This window comes from Dermacentor variabilis, chromosome 7 (assembly GCF_050947875.1).
Source record: "Dermacentor variabilis isolate Ectoservices chromosome 7, ASM5094787v1, whole genome shotgun sequence".
Taxonomy (NCBI): Eukaryota; Metazoa; Arthropoda; class Arachnida; order Ixodida; family Ixodidae; genus Dermacentor; species Dermacentor variabilis.
The window spans coordinates 133557508-133581545 of NC_134574.1; the positions used below are offsets into that span (position 1 = coordinate 133557508).

The 24038-nt window shown below is 44.9% G+C and overlaps 1 protein-coding gene across 12 annotated transcripts in view; it reads left to right on the forward strand.

The window, feature by feature from the left end:
* The window catches only part of LOC142587939 (kunitz-type serine protease inhibitor vestiginin-4-like), a 33033-nt gene extending 12224 nt beyond the window's left edge, over window positions 1–20809 (forward strand). The window contains exons 3-5 of one of the 12 annotated variants that reach the window (XR_012829649.1): window positions 3330–3509; window positions 8700–8798; window positions 11071–11779. Coding sequence is in view for 4 of the 12 variants with exons in the window: in XM_075699317.1 (XP_075555432.1) it covers window positions 3330–3509; window positions 8700–8758 (239 nt within the window). In the remaining 8 variants the exon portion in view is untranslated. Of the gene's footprint in view, window positions 1–3329; window positions 3510–8699; window positions 8799–10798; window positions 11031–11070; window positions 11816–18418 lie in introns of those variants that run through there. The other 11 variants (XR_012829642.1, XR_012829643.1, XR_012829644.1 and 8 more) reach the window with 11 other exon arrangements.
* The last annotated feature ends 3229 nt before the right edge of the window (window positions 20810–24038 follow it).

Here is a 24038-nt window from a genome sequence, read left to right on the forward strand (position 1 = left end):
CTCTTGGCGCTTCTGCCCATCTAAGGTAACCGGCCCCAGCAAGCAGTTCAATAGACAACCGAGTTGACCTCTTAGATCGCATGATGAAATACGGATCGTTTCCAGAGTCAGCTTAAATGATGGTCACGTGGATCACGCTGGACATATGTTGGGAACTTGCACGGCTTCATCATTTGCTAGGCCTAGACGTCATCACTGTAAAATTTGATGCAGAAGTTGAACAGTACAATAACATTTAGACACCCATTTATGAAAGTTTCACGTCAGGTAACATTCGGAATGTCCATTGGATCATAGTGATCTTTTTCTCGAAAAATGTTTGCTAATTTCTATCCCAATCTTCGCCATATGTCATAAATTAGTCCGAAGAAAGTCGTGAAGTTTACGAGAGCCAGCCCACAAACATATCTATAACAACTATCTGTTTGTTGGATAAGAAGTTTTTTCATACACTCGGCCAATTAAACGCGGAGGAGGCGTGGCAGTTTTCATTCGAGACACATGGGCGATAACTGAGCTGACTTTCATGTTTTCGCAAGCTGAAATTGGGGCAGTGTGTCTTTGCGCACCTTCCTTGTCACTAATTACGCCTGCGGTTTATCGTCCACCGTGTTGCAATGGTCGTATATTTCTGGATGAACTGGATATTTCCCTGGTCTCGATGTCGTCAATGGACCATGTTTGCCTAATTGAGGATGTTAACATAGATACGCTACGCCCTTCAGCGACGGGCGTTAGTAATCATCTAGACGTCACTTATAAATGGGGCTTGCAAAACACGATCTTTGAACTTACGCGTGAAGAATTGCTTGTTGGTCATCTTGTCACATCTTGCGTAGATAATATAAATATACCTGCAGAAAATTTGAGTGTCAAATCTGCCATAATTGCAACGAAACTTGCTGATCATTACGTAGTCTCCTACTCTCTAACGGATGATACTACTGACTTGGTCGCTCCAAAAAAAATTCAAACAAATCGGAATTGTTGACCCCTTGGCTTTCTAGAAATTCGCAATGAATCACGACTATTATAACTTTTTGATGACTGTTCCTACAAGTGACACCTATCACAACTTTGTAACGCTGTTCACCGGTTTCAGGCTTGCAGCTACACGTGTCTAAAATCAAACAATGTAACTTGGACCAAAAATGGATGTCGACAGAAATACTCGCAGCAATAAAAGCAAAAACTTGTTATGCGTTCAAACGAAGAGAAGTCTTAATTGTACTGCATTGCGGCTTCGGTTCAAAGAGCTTCGATATAAGGTCAATGCTGTGATACGTCTAGCAAAGCGTACTAACATACGAGCAAAATTTACGGACGCTTGTTGTCACTGCAGGAAAACATGGTGCCTAATTAACTATCTTAGAGGTGGTGATGTAAACGCTAATCGTCATGTTGATCTTATGTCTCGTCTTTCTTCATGTAGTACTGTCACCGCTTATGATTTTACCTCATTCTTTTTACAAACGTGTGTGGCGTAGCCAGAACTCATCTAGATATTTGCACATTTCAAGCTAGTATTTCAGAACCCGCCTTTCTTCCCATGTTCCCTGAACATGATCTGAGATCAATCCTTCCCAGTCTAAAATCAAATAGGTCCCCAGGAAATGATGGTATTTCAATAATAGAGCTGCGCAGAACTTTCGAAGCAATAAAAGATGTGCTACCACTCATTTTAAACAGTAATATTACTACTGGTATCATTCCCGATAATCTGGAAAATTCGCTGGTCATTCCTCTTTTTAAAAGTGACGCACGCAACAATATCATAAACTACCACCCTATTTCAATCCTTTCACGCGTTGGGCAGATATGTGGAAAAAGATCTGCTCAAGACAATGAGCAGCTTCTTAAACAAGCGTGGCGTGTTATCTCCTAGGCAGTGTGGTTTTGTACTGAATCGGGGCACGCTGTTGCTGCTTGAAGATTTTTCAGATACACTGAACTCTGCGTTTGAACACAATCAGATTGCTTGTGCACTGTTTCTCGACGTCCGCAAAGCGTTTGACGGCGTCTGTCATAGTATATTACTAACCAAACCAACCTTGCTAGGCTTCCGGGGTGCCTTTTTGCGGCTTCTGAAAACCTTATCTCACAGGCACCAACTTGTGTCTATTGGAATATTTCTTAGCGACCTGACCGAAATTAAAGATGGCGTCCCCCAAGGTTCAACTTGAAATCCGTTTTTTATTTAAATAATATTTCAACGATTCATCTAATGTGGTGAACGTCAAATAATATCGGTATGCTGGTGGCACTGTCCTTGTTTCATGCGCTCGAAGTTGCACTGATGCCATCACTTCTTTACAAAAGGCAACAACAACAGTGATGGATTGGTTTCGGAATAATGCAGTCGATATCAATGCGTCCAAAACTCAACTAATCTGTTTGCACCACCCTGTCAAGCAAGTTACTTTATTGTCTCCATTATATTTGCACACATTACATTGCAATCCACGGTTGTTTGCCCCTGTGCAATACGCTTGTTCAGTTAAATGCCTTGGTGTTTTTTGACAGTGATTTATCGTGGAACTCTCAGTTCACACATATTTGTGAAAAACTTCGCGCAATGTCTTGTGTTTTGTATACTATTAAATTTTACATGCCATTGTATGTCTGAAAGCACGCGATGGGTGTCTTATGCTGCACTGTGATCCGGTATGGGATATCTACATGTGTCATGGCGCTCAACATTTGGTAAACAGGGTCAATTCCGTCCTTCGTCGTATTCTGAAGCATGTTGCATATGATGTCCCAGTAAAATTTGATGTGTTCAAAACTTCGTCTTTACCTGATTTCAGTTCTTTGTCAACTGTTGTCTTAAGCATTTTCGGATAAGCCAGTATAACATTTCTCATGTGCCTGTTGGTTGCCTGAGACCAATCGATCCTTATGTTACACCCGGGTGTAATACGAGATACGGCCGAACACTCCGTAACTATTATGTCCCCGCAATGCTTAATTTACTTCCCCAAAGCATCCAAGACGTGAAGACAAAATGTGGTCTCAGAAAGGCTCTTAGACACATTAGTACGTGTTCGGAAGGCGGTGATGTGTGTGTTTTTTTTTCGCTTTTTAAGATGTTGTGTACAAACTAATAACGTGTTACTGATGGCTCTGTCGCTGTCTGCCAGGCACTGCCGTTCACGGTCTTTGCGGCTTCACTAGGCCTGATTCTTGCATTGTATTATACTCGTCATCAATAAAGCATTATTATTATTATTATTATTATTATTATTATTATTATTATTATTATTATTATTATTATTATTATTATTATTATTATTATTATTATTATTATTATTATTATTCTATTTTCACAGGTGAAGTCATACGGAATAATGTGTGCTATCTTAAGCAAGCTGAAGCAGGATGCATTGGGATCGAGGTGATGTGGTATTTTGACAGTGAGAAGAATGTGTGTATGGAGTATAGCAAAGGTATGTGCGGATCGACGGCAAACAGCTTTTATAGCTGTGAGGAATGCCTCCAAAAGTGCCTCAGTAAGTAGCCATTCACAGTCATCCATAGGCGCCAGCAATAGAGTATGTCTTTGCAGAAATCGATTCAAATTGCTGCATAGCTGTGCAACCTTTATTGTGGAATAAAAGTTGATGGGTGAGAAACATTTAGGGAATAGTGCTGTGTCTACAAGAAAGTGCTGTACTTCTTGCCATATTCTTGATTGTTGCACTTGTTAAGCCATTACCTTGACGAAAAAAAAGTTGCCAGTATGAGTTACGCAACTAGTCAAGTTAGAGCAATTTGTAGTCTTGCATCCCTTTAAATATGGACTGTTGGTTTAAAATAACCGATACAATTTGCATGAATTTGAGCTGGCCAATTGTAGAGAAGATTTATTTATTTATTCACGTTACCCCTAAAGGCCATCCAGGAGAGGGTATTACATAGGGGGAGGGCGATACAGCTTTTAATAAACGCGATACATTTCAGTTATAAATGTATTAAAACATAAGGCATAAAAAGAAAAAAAATGAACACAAACAAAAACAGCAAATTTTACACATTTCCGTTTAAGAAAGATATTAACAAACAAAAATATGAAAAGAATGAGTTAATACTTACCATGTTAATAATACTGCATACTGCTTATGTTTAAAGGATTTAGTACATTGGTCTATAGGAAGAATGTGAAATACATCTTGTGGCACCGCAAAACACTGTTAGTGCAATAATTTACGTAGGTGAGGATAGTGTCAAAATAAGTGCCGTGACTGTGTAAAGAGGTTGCGTGACCAGGGCGGCTGTCTTGTTCTAATTGCTTTTCACTGTAGAGACATATCAGATTTCTTTCCGTAAGTCTTTGACACTATTGTAGTCTTATATTCTAATGGAGGTTGGCGGTGCATCCATTGAAGTTAAAGAAAAATAAATATACATGAGCGCCAAGAGGATGACACATTCATGATATTGGTCATCTTTCTCTTCATACAATCTGATGGTAATAATAAGAACTGCAGTCCTTGGAAAATCCATGTGAATATTTCCAAACAATTTTATTTATTTCTGTGTATCTTTATACGCCGCAAGTCTTGTGCTTTAGTTGTTTTGGTGAGATATTATTTTCGGTTAATTTACAACCTGCACAGACATTCGAGTAATTTTTGTTCAACATTGGATGCCAGCTCTTAGTAAAGCTGCCCCGCATAGGCGTTTGCGTTAGCAGGCGTTTGGTGTGTTGCGACACCACACACCCGAGTACATGAGGGTTGCACCTTGCTGCGTGAAGCCGTGATCGGTTTAGCCGTGTCTGGAGAAAGGCGGATCCTGGGGTTGAGCGGATGACGGGTGTTGGAACCTTTAGGCCCCCGGCGGCGGCCATACACCTCTTTGGCCTCTGCTTCACATAGAAGGCACACTCAGACTGGCCCACCCGGATTAAATGGGTAGTTGCCTTTCCCTATCTGCTGCTCTAATCTTGGTCGTTCTCCAACTTTGGATTTTCCCTGTCTTCTCTTGGCTTCCTTTTATTTACATTTTTTCTAGTCAGCAAGGATTGACCTAGTGATTGATGACCAAACTTGGTTATAACAGATCTGGTTATAGTGGTGTCGAACAGCTGGTGCAGGCAGTACCCGTCTTTTCACGCTCCTGCAGCATCCCCTCGTTAGGCTTGCTTCATGATGGGTTGCTGCCGGTGCTGTTGGAAGGTCCACATACATGTCTGACAAGCTTTTTTCCTCCACTACCTGACCGCTCCCTGAAGAGGGGGCGCACAGATGAAACGTTCAACTTTATATTAAAACACGTAGAAAAATTTCCCAAATACCATGCGATACATAGCCAACAGGAAACCAAGACATCTCTGTTTATCGTTGCAAAATGCCTGACAGATGTAATCGGCTCAGGTTAAAAAAGTAATAAGATGAGAAGTAGTGACCTTCTTTTGGAAGTGTGTGACAAGCTCCGGTACTACGAGCTGCCAAACGTGGGGCCTTCGAGGACGTTGCTGTCCCAGTAGGCCCGCGTAGATCAATTAACACTGTATGCGGTGTCATCTCTGATGATGAAGATGGTAAAGGGGCAAAGAATTAGGTTAAGGCACGATGACAAAGGAAATTCCAACCAAGCAAGTTACCATTACATTTGGAAAAAACAACCTGCATGATTCACTCGACACCGGATACTGTAAGCTTCGTGTACGACCATACATTCTCAATCGGCGCGGATGCTTCAAGTGTCAGCGTTTCGGCATGAGTCTCAGAGTTGCCGAGGGCCCAATACGTGTGGTAAATGCTCATCTGAAGACCAATCCACAGACAGCTTGACTTGCTAAACTCAATCTGCTAATTGTGACGAAGACCACCCCGCCTATTCGCGTTGGTGCCCTTCATGGAAGAAGGAAAAAGAAATATATGAACTCAAAGTAAAGCTAAACGTTTCCTTTGAAGAAGCGCTCAAGCGTTTTTCTGACTACCAGAAGTCAAATCCCTTGTTCTGTGATTTGACGCGCCAGGGAGGGGGGAGGGGAGGCAGCGCCCCGTGGCCGCCCGAGTCACGCAGGGTTTAATAGCGGTCACGCCTTGAGGCGCCCGGCATGAGCGGCAAGCGTTGCTCCAAGAAGGACCAGCAGACATCCGGGCTTGCTTGTCCCAGGGCCACTGTCCTTGAAAGCAGGCCGAAAAACCACAGAGCGTGCCCGGCCAGCGGGCGTCCTTCGCCGCCTCTGAACCCACGATGGATGCAACCAACTCACCTCCGGTTTCTGAGATTAAAATGGGCCTTATAGCTCCGTGGAACGAAAAGAAAAAAATTGCGTATCACGGGGCTTGGAAGACCGCGCGATACGGGATTGATGCGGATTGATAGTGATTTTTGACCTCTCCAAGATTGGTCAAAAACTTTTTTGGACCACCGCCACTTCTCTTCTCTGTTTCGTCTGTCACACAACATAACGAAACCAGCATAACTCCCAATCTGATATGTTGCGTACACAGTGTTTATGCTTGAATGAACCAAGCAAAAGAAAAATAGTTATTTCTTATTCGATGCCTTCTCGCTATTAGCCTATTAGACTTCTCCTAGTGGTAAAATGTTTAAGGCAGCACCCACTTAACCTGCACATCACCCGGCGTCACAAAACCGCGAAAACTCATCTCGTCAATGTGATGTGTACATCTTAAAATGCATTATTATGCCGAACAAAACTGAATTTTTTTTCTGAATAGCTGTGGGGTGCCCCGTTCCGAAAGGCATAAAAGATGGCTGCCGCCGATCCCTCATGCACTGGTTACTCGCACCTCTCGGAAAGCATGGGTTCATTTGCTTAGAATAAAACATTCCCCGTGGCCGTGTAACGTTTTCCAGCACTTTTGGCACGCTTACGACCTCGCTCTGCCAACTGTTATTTGCTAAGGATCCGTTTTAGCAACATTCTCAACTCCAGGCCCGATCTTCAGGAGGCCATCCTGGAGTGGGCTGAGAGGATAAAGGAGGCCTACGTCAAGTAGTTCCTCCTCCAAGCCTCTATTCCATTGCCCCCTTCCCTTTAAAGAGGGATAAATAAAGCTTTTCATCATCATCATCAACCCTCCGTTGCACGCCGCCACGATTTTCGACAAGGCACCGCATGCTAAATAAGGAAAAGCGGACCAAGGGCCGACGCCGGCACCGCCCTCTTCACCCGGTTATCTATATTCAGTACACTGGCCCGGTCCCATCGAAACCCTCTCTACTGAAGCGTGCTCCTCCCCTCCTGGCTGGCAATCAATTACAAACGAAAAACCGCGCAATGTAGGCAATGTTATACAATTTTAAAGCAAGGTAACCTCCTATAAAGTACTAGAGCGTTTGATTGGTCTATTCAGGCAACACTGCAGGTCACCACCCGATGCTTGCGTCGGCGGTTACGCAAACTTGACGTCAGGAAATTGGAATAAAATCATATTGGAATAGCTTTACATTAGAGAGCCCCAGAATCGCATTTGCCAGTATTTATTGTCGATGCAGCATCGTTGTGTATCCCGCAAACAAATGCATCGCCTTTTAAAGGACGTGTTCCCTCGTGGAACGACCATTGCAAGAAAGCGCGAAAGGAACAGAATAAGACTTGGAATCACCTCTGTGAATCTCTCATTACAGAAAATGTTATCATCCTAAAGAAATTAAAATCGTAAAGTAGAAGAGCGCGCCGCCGTGCCAAAAGCAAAAGTTGGCTAAAATACATCTTGGACATTACTTGTTGTACAGGCGAAAGAAAGGCACAGAACAGGGTAAATAAAATAAAAGGCCATGAAGCTCATCCCCAGCAATTACTAAATACACAAGCAGACACTCTTGAGGACCAGGCTGATTGTCTAGGAGCACATTCCGAGCACGTTAGCAGTACCTTGCATTACACATATACGTTTCTAAGACACCAGCGACAAGCAGAGCGACAGCCTCTGGGTCTGAGAGGCACCGCCAAAGAAATGCCAAAGGCTAATGCAGCTGTACAAACGCAAACTATCGGTGTGATGCAGTTTATTTTGGAGAACAGGGTAACCAGCACATTTTTGTTTATAACGAGAGCTCACCAGATAACTCAGTCTTATCTGTCTGTCAGGACTCCCACCTCTAAGTGCAAAATAGGCATGTTGATTATGAATAGCCATTATATGCATCTCGAAGTACAAATCCTTCAGAAGTGTCAAATAATATGTAGTTCCCCCAAAAAACAGTTTTCGTTCGGTTTCTAATAGCCTCTGCTATAAGTACAAAATTTTAAACGCTTGTTGACAATTTTTTTAATTATGTATTTACACTAGTTGCGCGCGAAAATTCAGTCCGCCAAAGCACAGAAACTACCTATGCAAGCTGTATTTTACATTACTGAGCAGCCGTTCTTATGTATATAGATATTTACTTATAGCCTCATTTTGTGGAACGTGTATCCGTCATTGTCCAGAATTCTCATTTGTGAAATGACTTTACAAAGCTCATCCAACGTAAGAGTTTGGCGCAAGCGGTAAACAAATAAATAACACTTCTAATTCGTGCCGTCTAAGAGACGAATAACTACGCCATACCGTTTGCTTGTGTACCAAGCTGCGGAGCTGTATACTTCACGCGTCAACGTTGATATTTTACCTCACCAGAATTATATATATGTTTGTTTGTTCTAGTGCACCTTGGTTACTAGAACATATTCTTTCACATTGTAAGCTGTATATTTATTCATTTACCTTTTGCAGCTAGTGCCTGCGCAAGCAGAATTCCAACCCTATGGGAGAGGCTGTTCGGACGCGGATAAATATCCTCCCAAATTTTGCGATGTACTTCGCACTTTGTCGGTAAGTGTTCACAATGCGTACTGGCTTGTGTTATTGCAAAGTACGGGCATTTACAGAGTACGGATGCGTTGTAGCAGTGCATGCAGATGTAAAATTATTTGTTATTTGCACCTCTGCACTGTTAAGGGCGTGAATATCTTCCAGGTAAAAGTAACTAATTTGTCCTACTTTAAACTCGCTATTTACCCGACATAATGCGAAAGAAAAACAGTTGTGTCTCGTCGTTTAAGATGGTTGATACTCGAAATATTCCCTGCATGGGCTTCCTGTAGAGCTACGTAAATATCTTGACGTAAATATTGAGTGAATGAATGCGATCTTCTTCAGTACGGTCAAAGTATGTCAGTCCTATAGGTCACCAACATGTTAAGAACTATATTAACATGAAGAAATAAAGGTTCGGTTTCTTAAGGGTGTCAGAAACCGGTTATGTTTTTGTTTTGCCAGCAATTGATGGAATTTCTTACGCTACATGAATGTGTTAATAATAAAGGGAAAATGAGACATCCATGCCAATCATAGCAATTGCTTCAAAGGAAACCCATACGAGTTCCTTGAAAGAAAAGCCTCGCAGTTAAAGAAAAATTCGTCGTGATCCGCGACCAGGACGAATTAGGACGAGCCTAATGAATCGTCGGGATTAACCGCGCGATAACCAGCGAAGTTAAGACGTGCGAGGCCGGACGCTTCAACTTCACTAGTTGACCATCTGTATGGAGTGCTTCGCTGGTGTTTTTCATTTATTGGCCAGCTTCAGTTCATAAAATTTCGGAAACAGCCATCGCTGCGAGCTACTCTGGCGAAAACACAATACCAAACAATTTTGTTATTTTTTAGTAAATTTTATGCAAAAAAGACAGGGTTGTGAGCCACTAGGAGACACTGCAGGTTTTTCAGAATGAGAGTATTTGTCCTTTCTCATCAGTAGAATAATACAGGTTTCTTGGACAGCTTTTTACAGATATATGATTGAATCCGGGAACGTTCGAACGAATAGAAATTAGTATAGGCGCATGGATTAAATCGTCAGAGGCAAATAAGAGAGAAATGGCATGGGAAAAGTATATCGACACCTAGACAACGGCTCAACTCTTACAGTCTGAGTTCATGCGCAGAGAGGGTTTTATGCTTGCCTGTAACATAGGCAAACCCTTACTGCACTCAAATGTGTACTGTAATATTATCAGGTTTGCACCTCTGTGCGCAGTTTGCAGGACTTATAATCGTGTAGCGCACGCATTTCAAACGACTTTGTTTGTCGTCTAAAGTAAGGGGGGCGTACAGAGAAGCGTACGACTTCGCTGAAAGCCAAGCACTCTGGTAGTATTATGCGCCGTCACCGAAAAGAAACCAGGTTATGGTTTCGGTAATTATTTTATCATTGAGAAATAACTTTCCCAGTAGGTGCAATTCCTTGCGCTGACGTCATTCAGAAACATGCATACTTGTATTGCAACTGCTATGATTCTAGGCAAACGTCGCTCATATCAAAGATTCATGTTTTGCAAAGTGTGAATTTGTGGTGTGCCTATTATGTCATTACCAAAACCACACGTAATAAACTTCCGCAAACAATAAAAATATGACCAAGGATTGCTTTTGGTTGCATTAAAGTAGCCGTAGGGTGAAATAAGTGGTTCCGCTACTGCCACTCAATGAGGAATAAACGCCTTCACAGAAGCGAATTCAGTTCAGTGTAATGTTTTAACTCACCATAAACCACACCTCAAATACCTCCGCCACTGACTACTGTCAAATGTATGTTCACAAAAGGCTGTATAACACTAGTCAATGGCCTATAAGTGTATCGCTGCTTGTACTAATTGCGAGCTTGATTAAAAAGTGTTCCCGATGCAAGAAAGCAAATTACTGCTTTTAATAAAAGTTCCCTTGCGTAACCGAAAACTGGAAGTTCAACAGTCATAGCCTCTGTGTTTTCTTTTGTTTTCACTCCTTACCTTATCATAGGCGTCCTAATTATCGCGATCAACTCCATACAGGTTCCATACAGGCTCCATACAGACACACTTCGTAGCCATGCCAGAGGGGTCTGAGTTGATAATAATAGGAAAGGTCTAATTGTGTATACCTTTGGTCTTAATTTCCCCTGGAGTCAGCATTCCGCGATGGAACTGAAGTGAACAATTGGGTTTGTATCAAACCCCTACGTCCAAAGTATTTACGAATTTTGTTTAATAAACTATTTGGTCTCGTGAAAATCCTGCGTCTAATGGAAATTGGTTCTGGATATAAATTTTCACAATATTTACAGGTTAAATTTACGATTAGCCCAGAACCATCCTGAACCGTGCCTGTCCTACCGCCCTCAAAGAGCGAAATGGAATTCAAGACCTCCTCCTTCACTCCTCCCCTGCGCACCTCCCCCAGCAAACTGTGAAAGCCTAAATGCTGCGCCTCGAGATCTCCATCGTCATCCCCGCGCTGAAGAAGAAGCCGAGTTGGTTCTGATACGTCGGCAAAATAAACTTACTTTTTGGTTGGACCCGCTTGAAACGCATAATTATTTACCCGAACATATAATGTGGTTGTTTGTGTGTGCTGGTAGGACAACACAAAACACTTTTAAGTCCACAAGCAGACGAAGCTGGTGAAACAAAAATCGTGTGTCTACTGTCTTCTTACAGGGTGTCCATCTGGTTGTGCGCCTAAGATTTGTGTTGAGACAACCACCCAGGCAATTTTGTAAAGTGGTTTAGCTTCAGGTGTAATTTTATTTATTATCGTGCCCGTGAAGCGGTGAATTTCAAGGTGCAAAAGTAAAACTACCGCACGTAATGATGACCCGTCAGCTAGACACAAAAATACAATAGATACAAGGGAAGTATTGCACGAAACATCTATTTCGCCCATTTGGACAATCGTTCGTGCTACCTGCAGAACGTGTTTTTTCTCCAAATAAAATTGTCCGCAACTATTCTGTACCACCGTTGTGAGAAACAGCTGCTTCAGGAGGTCTTTCCTTTACCTGTTTTCTCATCTACTCGCCATCTTAAGACTCGGCAGCAAGAAAAACGTACTCTCATTGTTACTTTGGCAATACGCCTAACTTTCATCCTTATAAATGTGAGCCCGCGCGCAAAAGCACAAAATTGCTTCCTTAGTTCCACCGTTCGGTGTTGTTCGCGTAGATTGCCTAAAACACTCCGTCTTGGAGCTCTTGACGTTTGCGGCGGCCAAACGGCTGCGCGAGCTGCTTTTACAGAAAAAATAGCACATGTTGAGAAATGCGAGCCCCGCATGCTAAAGAATATTGGCTGCTTTTTTTAGGCAGCTGATGACAGTTCTATATATTTATCGATGGTTAGTTAAGTATAATAGTGTGGCTGCATGCTCGATCTGAGGCTATTTAGTTTACAAAGCTCTAGCGAAGACATTAGGACACAGTGCATGTTTAGGTTGGCAGCACGGTTTCGTTTTACTATATGATGGTCTTCAAAGGCATGGGCTCGTCATCCTACTTTCGAAAGTTGCCCTGTCTCTGCCCGTTCCCTTGACCTATTGACTTTATGTGACTCTATTTGACTAAGACAGCCAGTTTGTATCATGTGGATATTTCGACTAGCAAACATTGCTCAAATTACCCCATCAAATCACAGTCCATCCTCAGATGAGCGTGGAGTTTGTCAAAAGCTGCAACGTTCAACCCTACCACGGAGCCCATGTTTCTACTGCGCACACCGTCAAGGAGAAAGCGCGTGAGTTTTCATTGAAATTGAATGTCATACGATTAACCTAAACATATACTTAGCAAAGCTTCCTCATCCAAGGCCACACGATTACGACATGTATATTTCCGTGCTGCTTTTGCGTGGGCATGTTTTCTACATCAGGTTCACAAAAGAAGAGAAACAAATTCGACAGAGACACATCAGACTCCTCATGTGTTGTAATGCGAAAGCATTCTACCGCTCGTAGACCTCGGAACGCTATGAAAATGCTCCTTTTATACAGTCTCGACGTGAGGCCACCTTCTACGCATTGCTGCGCCGTTTCATGCCTAATGACGCACGCAACAGGCCAAAGCTTTAGTGACCCAGATGGCTGCGACATGACGAGTGCGATGACGCATGCACTGGGCTCAGATTGAGTAGGCCGAAAACGTGGAGCCACCGTGGCGACGGCGAAGCGCGCTCGTTTCGTACCCCGTAGGCCCCGGTTCGATTCCTACCCAGATAGAAATGAAGCGAATTTTGTTTTCAAAGCAAGTAGTTCAGTTTGCAGCCGTAGTCGGAATGAGTCACGCGTTTCTATCATGTAGGCGTGGGCTTTTAGATATAATCGCGCAGTGAGGCTGCCCATGAAATGGTGATCGTTCTCTCCACAATATAAAGGTAGTAAGCGCGCACATGTCCCTGTGACCTTTGTGAATGGTGGTTTCACTAGCAGGAGCTTGTTGAAGTGGGTTGGTAATGCTCACCTACTTATTCTGTGTAACACATGGACAACAACAGATAGAAGGTAAACTTGCGCTTCGGTATGCGGAGACTGTCAACCAAAAATTGTCCCTTGTTGTCACTACCCTCAAGCGATCCCCCTGCCATAAGAACAACAGAAATATGGAATGTTCCGTATTGTCGCACTGGCTATGGTCGGCAAATGCTCGAAAACAAACTTCCACGTCTACTAAATAAGTGTAATAAAAAACAAATCGACATTCGCGAAGCACAACTATCTGACTTGTACACGCTCTTTCTAGACTAACATTGACCTATAGAGCTGTTTACGATTGGTACTTAATCATATTGTTTCAACACCACTATTACTAAGCGTACGTTGTTATGAAATGTGCTCTCATTCGATGCTGAGGTGTTCTTACGTATGTTAACGAATGATGCCCGACGTAGGAAAGTAACTAATGTGTTTAATTTTATGGTTTTGTCAAAGTTTATGGCAATGTTGTGCTTAATATGATGGTTTTGTTAAAGTGTACGACCATGTGAACAAAACGTGTGTGTCTCTGCTGCTGTCTTTGCCAACATGGGGGCGAAGGACTCTCTCAAGCCATCCTTGAATGCTTTTCGCTTCGCCTCCCACCACACGTATATGTGATAAACCAATAAAGAATCAATCACTCAATCAATCAATCAATTTAACGAGGGTAATTAACGTGGTCTTACAGGATTAGATATGATGTAGAACAGAGCGTGATCTTGGTAGATTACAATCGGCATTACGCGTAATGATATTTATCTCACCGTGACTCAGTTAATCAGCCGCACTCGTCACACTGCTGTGCAGTCTCTTCAGCTGTATGCTACACAATGGTTCGTTGACCAGTTTTGCACACAAACAGGAGAACGAAATGGGTGGCAGCTCCTACAGAAATTCGCCCAACAGTGCACGTCAGTGCCCAATTGTTGCACGCATACAGGACATGCTCGGAAAGCAGGGCATGCCTCTTCGAACTATAAATTCGCGCTAAAACTTCACCTGGTACCTTTCAAAAATTCTGAGAAGTAATAGGTAACGACCAATATTCCTGTGCGAGTTCGAAAACCTAGTCGATCCTATTCACCAATGTATGTGCGTGTTGATATGAGCAGCTGGGTGGGCTGAATTATTAACACGTAAATCTTTAAACTTCCAGTCTTCATTTTTTTCCATGTAGCTTTTAAATCAGCTACTATAAGAATTCGTACGCCCGGTCTTTGCATGGTCTGATGACCTGATGTCCCTGAAAAATCTTCAGCGGCAAGTCATTTCGAAATTCTTTAGAACCACCATTCTGTAGAGCCTTCAGGAACAATCTTACTGACAATGGAGAAGTTGCCACGCTCTATGAAGGTAGTCACGCAGACATTGGGCCTGGTTCACTAGGGTCAAGGTAGGAAGGGGAACGGCATTATATTCTGGAAGGACCTGCGTATAGCGCGGGTGCATATGGCCAAGTGGGCCGTATCTTGAAAGCGATCTGCGTTGGGGGCATAATATAGGGGCGCTGACAGCTGATACCTTCGTTCGTGCTGTGTTGTCGCCGCTCAGTTTTCATTGAAGCGATAGACAACATGAAGGTCACTTCATTCGCTATTTCTTCCACGCTCCCTCACGCCAGCGTGCTGACAACGAGTGTCCGCGGTCATCGAGTGGGATACCTCCACGTTTGCCTGTGCGCGCTGAAAGCACGCTTGTTAACGTAGTTAATACCCTACTGTTTAGAAGTTTATACGAACGATAAAGCTTCTACTTACTTCGTATACGTGTCCACTAATTTGCTATCGCAATCAATGCTTCCCCTTTCGGGTGAAACTGCAACCTCTTTAGAGCACAGGTCTTAGGCGCCCGTTCGTGGGTTGACGTTGGTGTGCCTCGGCGTCGTACCTCGTAACCGACCGAACGAGCACAGCAAAAGATGAAATTGAATGCGGATCGCAGTGAGAGATCAAAAAAGACAGCACGAGGAACAAAGTGGAGGAGGAGGCTACTGTTAAAGTATCAGGCAGACAGCAGAGGTGAGAGGCCTGCACATGTGGTGAAATTCCGGCGGTCACGGCATCCGTAGCCGTGTGGGCGATATAAAGTGCGCTTTCGAGAGGAGAGGGGAACGGTGGCCTGAGGTGGGAAGGGATACGCCCTTCCGCTGAGTGAACTGCTCAGGACAATCCGTGGTACCAGCGCATGTTACGGTGATCGCTGCTGCAAAGGGTGATGGCAAGCGACTGCGCGTAAAGGTCGATAGGATGCTCCCTTGGTTGTTGTCGCCGGATAGACTGGGGACACAATTTCCCCGCGGCGAAAGGCCGCGCTAGTTGGTGAGGGAACAAAAGTGTTAACCGAAAAGCGTAGTGCTACGCAAGACGGCTTGTGCAGCACAATGGCTACGATATGGCGCTAGAGCAGTCCACGTCGTCATCATGTAAATAAAACGCTCCATCAGCGGAGGTGTGACTGCGGCGGCTGCTGTTATTCGGGCCCACTCGTCACATACGCGCTGCCTCTCGCGATTTCCCGATTGGCGAAGCAATCGCGCCACACTTCGCTCCGTTTGCCATGTGCTGCGCAAGGCAGATTGTCCACACAAAAATCGCAGCGTTTACTTCCTAAAATATACATTGTGCCTATACAATCACAATACAAGATATTGACATGCCAAATGAGAACACATATAGAGCTGCGCACAAATTTCGCATTAGTGAGTATCGAAACTGTCGACGAATTTTTTCCTTCTTTTTTCACTCGCTAATGCAGAGTGAATGGCTTTGGTTCGTCCAGGTAGTGGTTTCTCCTAACTGTTCCTATTGCCATTAATTCTCAAGACATCACGAAGCTAATGAAGAAGCAAACGATCTATACTGCCCCGGGCCCTATGACATCACTGCTGAGATACTAATTATATAAAAGCACTTTCCAGTCTAATAATATGAATAATTGTTAACAAGTCCACAACTGATAGTTTAGTTCCAAACAACTAGAATATTAGTGAATTCGTATCGGCATTTAAGTCAGGCCGCCGCTCTAATCCTTCCAACTATCGTTCCATTTCCCTAAGATCCATTGCCTCTAAACTCCTTGAACCTGTAATATACTAGAAAATAGCATGTGATTTTGTTGATCATTCTTTGTTTTTTTCACAATCAACATAGATTACGGCTTGGTTTATCATGCGATAAGACCGTTTTGAATTTCTTACTTATAAATTATTTACTTATTACTTACTCATCGATTCAAGCGGACGTTACGAACCTAGACTTTGCCAAAGCGTTTGACTATATTCCTCCTCAGCGACAATTGGCCAAGCTTCCATGCCCCTGTCATGACACTGGCGCATTGCCATAGATCCGTTGCTGTCCTACAAATATCTTCTGGTACACAGCTGCAGGATATCATCCTCAATGGTTCCACTTTAACAGCACAAGCCAATTAGACTCACAGTAGCGCACGAAGAAGAAGCCCAGGCATGGGCGATGTATTTAAAATAAAGGTGGGGGAACTTGAGCTTAAAGAACATTTGCAGTGTGGTTTGAAAACCAGAAGTCATTGTATAATTGTGCTAAAAATTGCCAGTGACACTGAAGGCTGCCCCCGCAGGGGCGTTTGCGTCAGCAGGCCTTTGGTGTGCTGTGACACCACGTACCTGAGCACCCGACGGTCGGACCATCCCGCGCCTAACCATGCACGGCTTAGCCGTGTCTAGGGAAAGGGGTATCTTCGGGGTTGACTCGATGCTGAGTGTTTGGACCTTTAAGGCGCCATGGCGGAGGCAACACACCCCTTTGGCTTCGGCTTCACGTAGATGGCACCTCCAGACTGAAGCATCCAGGGGAGATCGGTAGTTCCCTTTTCCTATCCTCCTCTCTAATCTTCGGCTTTCTCTCTCGCTCTCAATCTTTTCTGTCTCTTCCTCTCTTCTATGTGCTTCTAATATTCAGGGCAGGGCAGATTAACCTCGTGTGCGATAACCAAACTTGGTTATACATATTGGGTTATAGGCGCTCTGCATAGGCTTTGTCTATGCTCAACTCATGTCACGTCCCCTTGTTGGACTCCGTGGTAGGTGGCTGCTATCACCGCAGAAATCAGTAAACACTTGATGGCTCTTGTAGAAAGAACGTACACGAAAGTCAACTTACAATATTTTGTCAAACGCAAAGGATGTTTCCACGTTTTCACCTCATCCACGGTCCCTGAAACGACCATTAGGACAATTTTGTCTTTCTGTGTTTCCAAACCCCAAAACAATTCACTGGGCGAATGTTACGAAGTGACCAAAATGGCCAGCAACGACCTCCTCCTTGAGTTTCCCGACAAAGAGTAATATGATAAGCTTTCTTATCACGGAAGTGATAAGTACGTAACGGAAGTACGAATAGTAAAGCTTGAGCGTGACAATAAAGAGATCCCTGCTAAGCATGTGATTCTAACCTTTGAGACGACCGAGCTGACAGATTCCTTTGAAACAGGATACACAAAGACAAAAAAGGCTCTGCTTTAATTGAGGGCGACGCAACGAACTATGGAAAGAAGAATGATGGGTGTAACGTTAAGGGATAAGAAAAGAGCAGATTGGGTGAGGGAACAAACGCCAGTTAATGACATCTTAGGTGAAATCAAGAAAAAGAAATGGCCATGGGCAGGACATGTAATGAGGAGGGAGGATAGCCAATGGTCATTAAGGGTTACGGACTGGATTCCAAGGAAAGGAAAGCGTAGCAGGGGGCGGCAGGAAGTTAAGTGGGTGGATGACATTAAGAAGTTTGCAGTGACGACATAGCCAATATTAGCACATGACCGGGCTTGTTGGATAAGTACGGGAGAGGCCTTTGCCCTGCAGTGGGCGTAACCAGGCTGATAATGATGATGACACAAAGACAAGAGCAAGACCGTACATCCCGTATCCATGCAGATGCTTCAAATGCGAAAGATTCTGCCATGGCTCTCAAAGCTGCCATGGCCGACTGAAATGCGAAAAAAGCAGTAACAATGAACAAACTTCTGATAACTACAGTAATGCCTTCCATTGTCCAAACTGAGATGGTGTCCATGTGGCATATTCACGATCATGCGCTTCGTGCAAGAAAAAGAAGGGTATTATTACTGCCAAAGTTAAAGAAAATATCTTTTTCAAGAAGCACGAAAGTGTGTATCTTTTCTTCATACCGCAGGGTATGCTGATGCGGTGTGAAAGGAGGCGACACTCCAGCAGACTTCGGAACCTGCCCGGCCCACAAAGAGTGTGGCCACGGCCGCGCCACCAGTCCCTCAGGCGACAGCAGTTGGTGCTGCTGCGCCATGTCTGAAGGAGGGCCGATCGCCCTGAAGTTGGTGCCGCTCAAGACCCTGCTATTCGAGGCAAGGCCTACCCTGAAACCGCCCCGCTCGAGTGAACTGAAGTCCAGCGGCTCCCAAGTGTCGATGGACACAACTCCAAGCCAGACGGCGAAGACAGCACCTCGGGAGCGGCGTGATTCTCGCGACTACTCGAAGACAAAAAAAAACACAGATTATGGGGGCTGGAAAGGTTCTGCGAGCCAACTGGTAACCTCTTGAGACACAGGACAAGAGTACAAAAAATATGGACACACAATATTACAGTGGAACGTCAGAGGTCTAATGCACAACATCTATGACGTGAAGGAACTTCTACACAAATACAGTCCAGATGTGCTGTATGTTTAAAATGACACACCAAAACCAACGCAAAACATTTTCCTTAGACACTAAATCAATTTCCGAATAGATCGAGATTATGCACACGCCTCCTCGGGTGGCGTTGCACAGTGGACAAAGATGTTGCAAAGTGGTGCTCTTTCAGAAGTAGGCTACTAAATTGCCTTGTACATCCCTCCGAATCATCAACTTTCTAGATCAGAGTTTCTAAGCTTTACTGCTGAACTTCCTCCTATATTGTTGTTAGAGATCTGAATGCTCATATCAACCTGTGGGACGACTGTCGCTGTAACGCGAGGGTGCTTAATTAAAACTTTCTTTTCTTTACAGGTCGGTGCTTGTTAAATAAGAAACAGCCCACATTCTACAGCGTAGCACATAAAAGATACTCGTTTAGAGATTTAAGCATCGCATAAAGTAGACTCATGCTACATCTGAAATTAAATGCCATCAAAAGCCCTTACGGGAGTGGCCACTTCCCGATCATTTAAACATTCACTAAAAGTGGTGAAAACTCTTCCCATCTGCCCCACTGGAAATTTGGCCCTGCCGCCTGTAAGCAATACAGAGAACTCACCCACCTGACATGGGATGACATCCGCACACTAAACATCTACGATACAGTGGCATATTTTACAGTATTTATTATGAATATAGCGTCCATATGCATCTCAGAACCAGAATGAAAGCATTGAAAACTAGGCGTTACCTATTGGACGATGACTGTAGGGAAACACGAAGAAAGCGAAATGAGGCTTGGGGCCGTCTTCATGACTCTCCAACCGCGGAAAATCTCGTAAACTTTAAGAAAACCATGAGGGAGGGTAGAAGAAGGTGCCGCCGTGCCAAAAGGGAAAGTTGACAAAATTTATTATGAGGCATAAACTCTTACACAGACGAAAGGAAAGCCTGGAACCAAGTTAACAAATCAAATGATCGGCAAACCCATCCTCTACCATTATCAATCATTCGTACAGTTTGTATATACCATAAGGGCGAAGAAGTGAAATGCTGCCCACCTGCTACAAAGTTTTCGAAGTTTGAAGTTTATTTCTTTCTTTGTTATAGAAAGAAATAAAGGCACGGGAGAAAGGCACGGGAAAGGCACGGAAGAAAGGCACGGGAGAAGTGAGGGCGTCGAGTTCATAACTGGCCGTGTCGTCGGAAACATCGAGAATGTGAAGCTGGTCAAGGGGCTGAACACGACCGAGTGATTCGCCGCGCAGTAACGTCACATGGTAGTGAGACGGGTTACACACAAGCATGGAGGATAATCCAGACACAGTGGTGAGGACGGCAAATGGTAGAGGTAGGGCCTTGCGACGTAGAAAAATCGGCGACGGTGGAAAAAGTACTGTAGCGTCTGGCGCGGTAGAGCAAGAGACGGGCACAAGCACACTCATGTCGGGTGGTATGTCCGTATCGAACACAATAGTGAGCTTGGAGGCTTTTTGTTCAGAGGGGTCAGGCAGCGGGGCGGCGGGAAGCGGGAAGAGCGCCACTTCGGCCCGGGCACAGTCGATGATGGCACGATGGTGAGACAAGAAGTCCCAGCCGAGAATAATGTCATGTGAACCCTATGATGGTCCCTACCGCGTCATTGACCGTACTTCCGCTGTCACCTATGTTGTAGAACCTGTGACACCTTCACCCGACCATAGGCATCGCGGGCGTGACACGGTTCATGTCAACCGAATTAAGCCGCACTATGACCCCCTCATCCTACCTACGCCGTAAGTCGCCAGGATGGCTCCTCTTCTCTCCCGGGGGCCATTGTGGTGAAGAGGAAGACGAAGAAGGCGCTCTTGTGTCGGCTGTGCGCGCGATCAGCGTTCCCCTACTGTCAGTGCGACTAGACTGTGCCTAGTGCCTTATAATAAATAATCTTATTACACATTGAATAATTTGTGGATCCATATTTAATGTAAGTAAGTGCTGTGTGTACGGAAAGCGAGGTGATGCCTTAGGTTACAGAGCTCTTTCGAGGCCCTGTAACAGGGGTTCTGCCCTTTCTGGAGCGTTCGAGGGAGCCTCGCCGCTCCTTAGGCGCTTGGTGCGCCTTGAGAATAGGGGTTGTGTCCATTGCCTCTTGGTAGGTGCCGGACACGTGCTCTTGCGAGCGAGATGTTTCCCGAGAGAGTCCCGCCTTGGAGGGCAGGACCCCTGCGCCCACCAGCCTGGAAGTCGATGGGGCTCCTTGAGGGATTTGACTGCGCCGGCTGTTGCCAGCGCTGGAAGGGACCGGGGAGGTTGGGGCAGCCTCGGCTGCGCCCACCTTCGGCGTTGGTAGTCCCTTCTGCTCGGTTGGTGGAGCAGCGCTAGCTGCGACCACCGTGGGGGCAGATGGCGTGACTGCCGCCTCACTGGGTGTGGGACGGACAGCCGCCGGAGACCGTTGTGGCACTGCCCCCTGACACGTCACATCGGCCAAGCTTTTCTTGGGCAGGTATGAGACCCGCCTGCGTGCCTCCTTGAATGAGATATTATCTTTTACTTTGATAGTTACGATTTCTTTTTCTTTCTTCCAGGATGGACACGACCGCGAGTACGCGGCGTGCTCCCCATCACAATTTACACAGTGGAGAGAATTCTCACAAGCTTCAGAGTGTTCATGCGCGCTGCATTTCGCACAAGTTTGGCGGCCTCGGCAGCTCTGCGAACTGTGGCCAAAACGCTGGCACTTGAAACATCGGAGGGGATTTGGCACGTACGGCCTGACACGGAGCTTTATGTACCCGGCCTCGATTGACTCGGGCAGAATAATTGAGCCGAATGTGAGTATAAGGTGTTTGGTCTTGACTTCTTTGCTGTCACGCCTGATCTTAATTCTTTTAACATTGATAACATTCTGGTCACTGAAGCCCTCCAAGAGTTCATCCTCAGCGAGCTCCAGCAAGTCATCGTCCGAGACAACACCGCGGCTTGTGTTCATCGTACCGTGCGGGTTTACAATTACTTGGGTTTCCCCAAATGACACTAGTTTTGTCAAGTTCGCGTAATGTTTCTGATCGCGGAGTTCCAAGAGGAGGTCACCGCTTGCCATCCTCGACGCCTTATAACCTGGACCAAGGACTTCAGTCAATGTCTTAGAAACAAGGAATGGTGATATTGTTCGAACTGGTTTAGCTGGTTTTTCTAAGTGGATAACGTCAAAACGAGGGAAGGATTCTTTTTGCCAACCAAAAAACTGGAATACTTCATCGGTGCGCCCTCTTTTCTGAGGGCGATCAAGAAGGGGAGGGAAGGAGGTTGCCATAAAGGGATTGAATTTTCGGCAATAACGCCAGCCACCCACCATGGAGTCCTACAAGGGGACGCTACAGGGATTGTAAGAACAGGTCCTGTAAACGCCTGCTGTACGTTATCACTATAACCAAATATGAAATAACGTAGGTTGGCTATTCACACCGGGTTAACCTTTGCTGCCTGGAAAAAAATGGAAGTAAAAGGAAGCCAGGAGGAAACAGGAAAGGTGGAAAGTCAGAGAAAGACGAAGGCTAGAGGCAGGGAGAGAGACAGGAAAAGGCAACTACCAATTTCCTCCTTGTGGGTCAGTCCAGGGGTGCCGTCTACGTGAAGCAGACGCCAAAGAGGTGTGTTGCCTCCGCCGGGGGGCCTTAAAGGTCCTAACACCCGGCATCGGCTCAACCCCCAGGATCCCCCTTTCCCCGGACACGGCTAAGCCGCGCACGGCTACACGCGGGAGGGTCCAACGCTCGTGTGCTCGGGTACGTGGTGTCGTAACAAAGATTTAAATATAAGCAAATGCCACGTAAGTGGACAGAGGCAAGGTAACGTTGTTTGGCATCCATTGGAGATGTTCAGATTATTTTTTGCATTAGGGCTAGTTACATAATCAGTCATATAAATATTATAATTAGTCGAAACGTGTCTATAAGAAAGTTGTAGAGCAACAGGAAAACTCCCGATACACCTTCCTGCTACTCAGTACGGGCTACATGAAACCGTTCTGCCGACATTGGAAGAAGACCGCGAATACGGGCAAAGTGACTCGAGATGCCAGTCGCGTGGCAGGTTTGCGTGTATTCGCGGGCTTCTTTCGTGCCCAGAAAGCCACTTTTATGTAGCACTTGTTGAGCAACGGAAAGCTTCATTGTGAGCTTTTCAGCACGTGGTGGTACCACACGGCAGCACTACGCGGCCGACAGCTGCGGTCGGCTACGCTACGTAGCCGACCACAGCTACCAAAAGCGGCTGCGCGGAAGAATCCGGTTTATGACGAAATCAAGTGTCCAGAAGAGAATGAGGAGCAGGCTTCTGTTGGAAAGAGAGCGTTTGAGGGAAGGGCGATCCGCGCTCGGCTAACGAACTACACCAACCGCGTACGACAGCAAAACATGGCTGAGATTTTCACAGCAGCGTATGCTACCGGTGGACTATGTTGCTTCACGAAGCCCGAGGGGTGGCTCAGAGACCCTTTAAATAATAAGGAAAAAATCAAGGTGGTCACAACACTATATATCAAGTCACGCAGAAACAAATCATGTTTTGGTTAACGGTGAACATCCATTCCTAGATTATATATAATGTAATTGAATTCACTCGAGGTATGTTGTATGAATTCAGAAAAATGTGCTACATTAGCGCTCACTACATTCAATGCTTGTAATACTGCGAACAACTATTCAACAGTGTGGTAGTCAGCGTCTTCACGGATTCCGGCAGACAAAATACAGGGACAGTTGCACACCCAGACAATCATGTAAAACAGAGTTACTGAAACCTCATTTATTATATATTACGCACGTTAAAAGTCCATAAATCTATAAACATGTGCGCCTCAATAAAATAGTTCATATTGAACGTCATGGTTCACGTGTTGCAGTCGCTAGACCAGTGTCGTGGCGTCGTACAGACAAGCACGCAGCTGAAATGTGCGAAGACTGCACCATGCACAAGATGAAAGAATAGCTTGCCTTATTACACCACTGATCAAGTTCCTTAAAAATTATAAGCATTCTTCAGAGTAGAGGCTTTGGCATGAGCTTGTTTTAAAATCATTTACCTTAAATATCCTTATCGTACGCGGTCACATTTACATACCTTGATTGGGAAGCATTTGAATTCGTGTTAATTTTGCTTGTAACCTTCCGT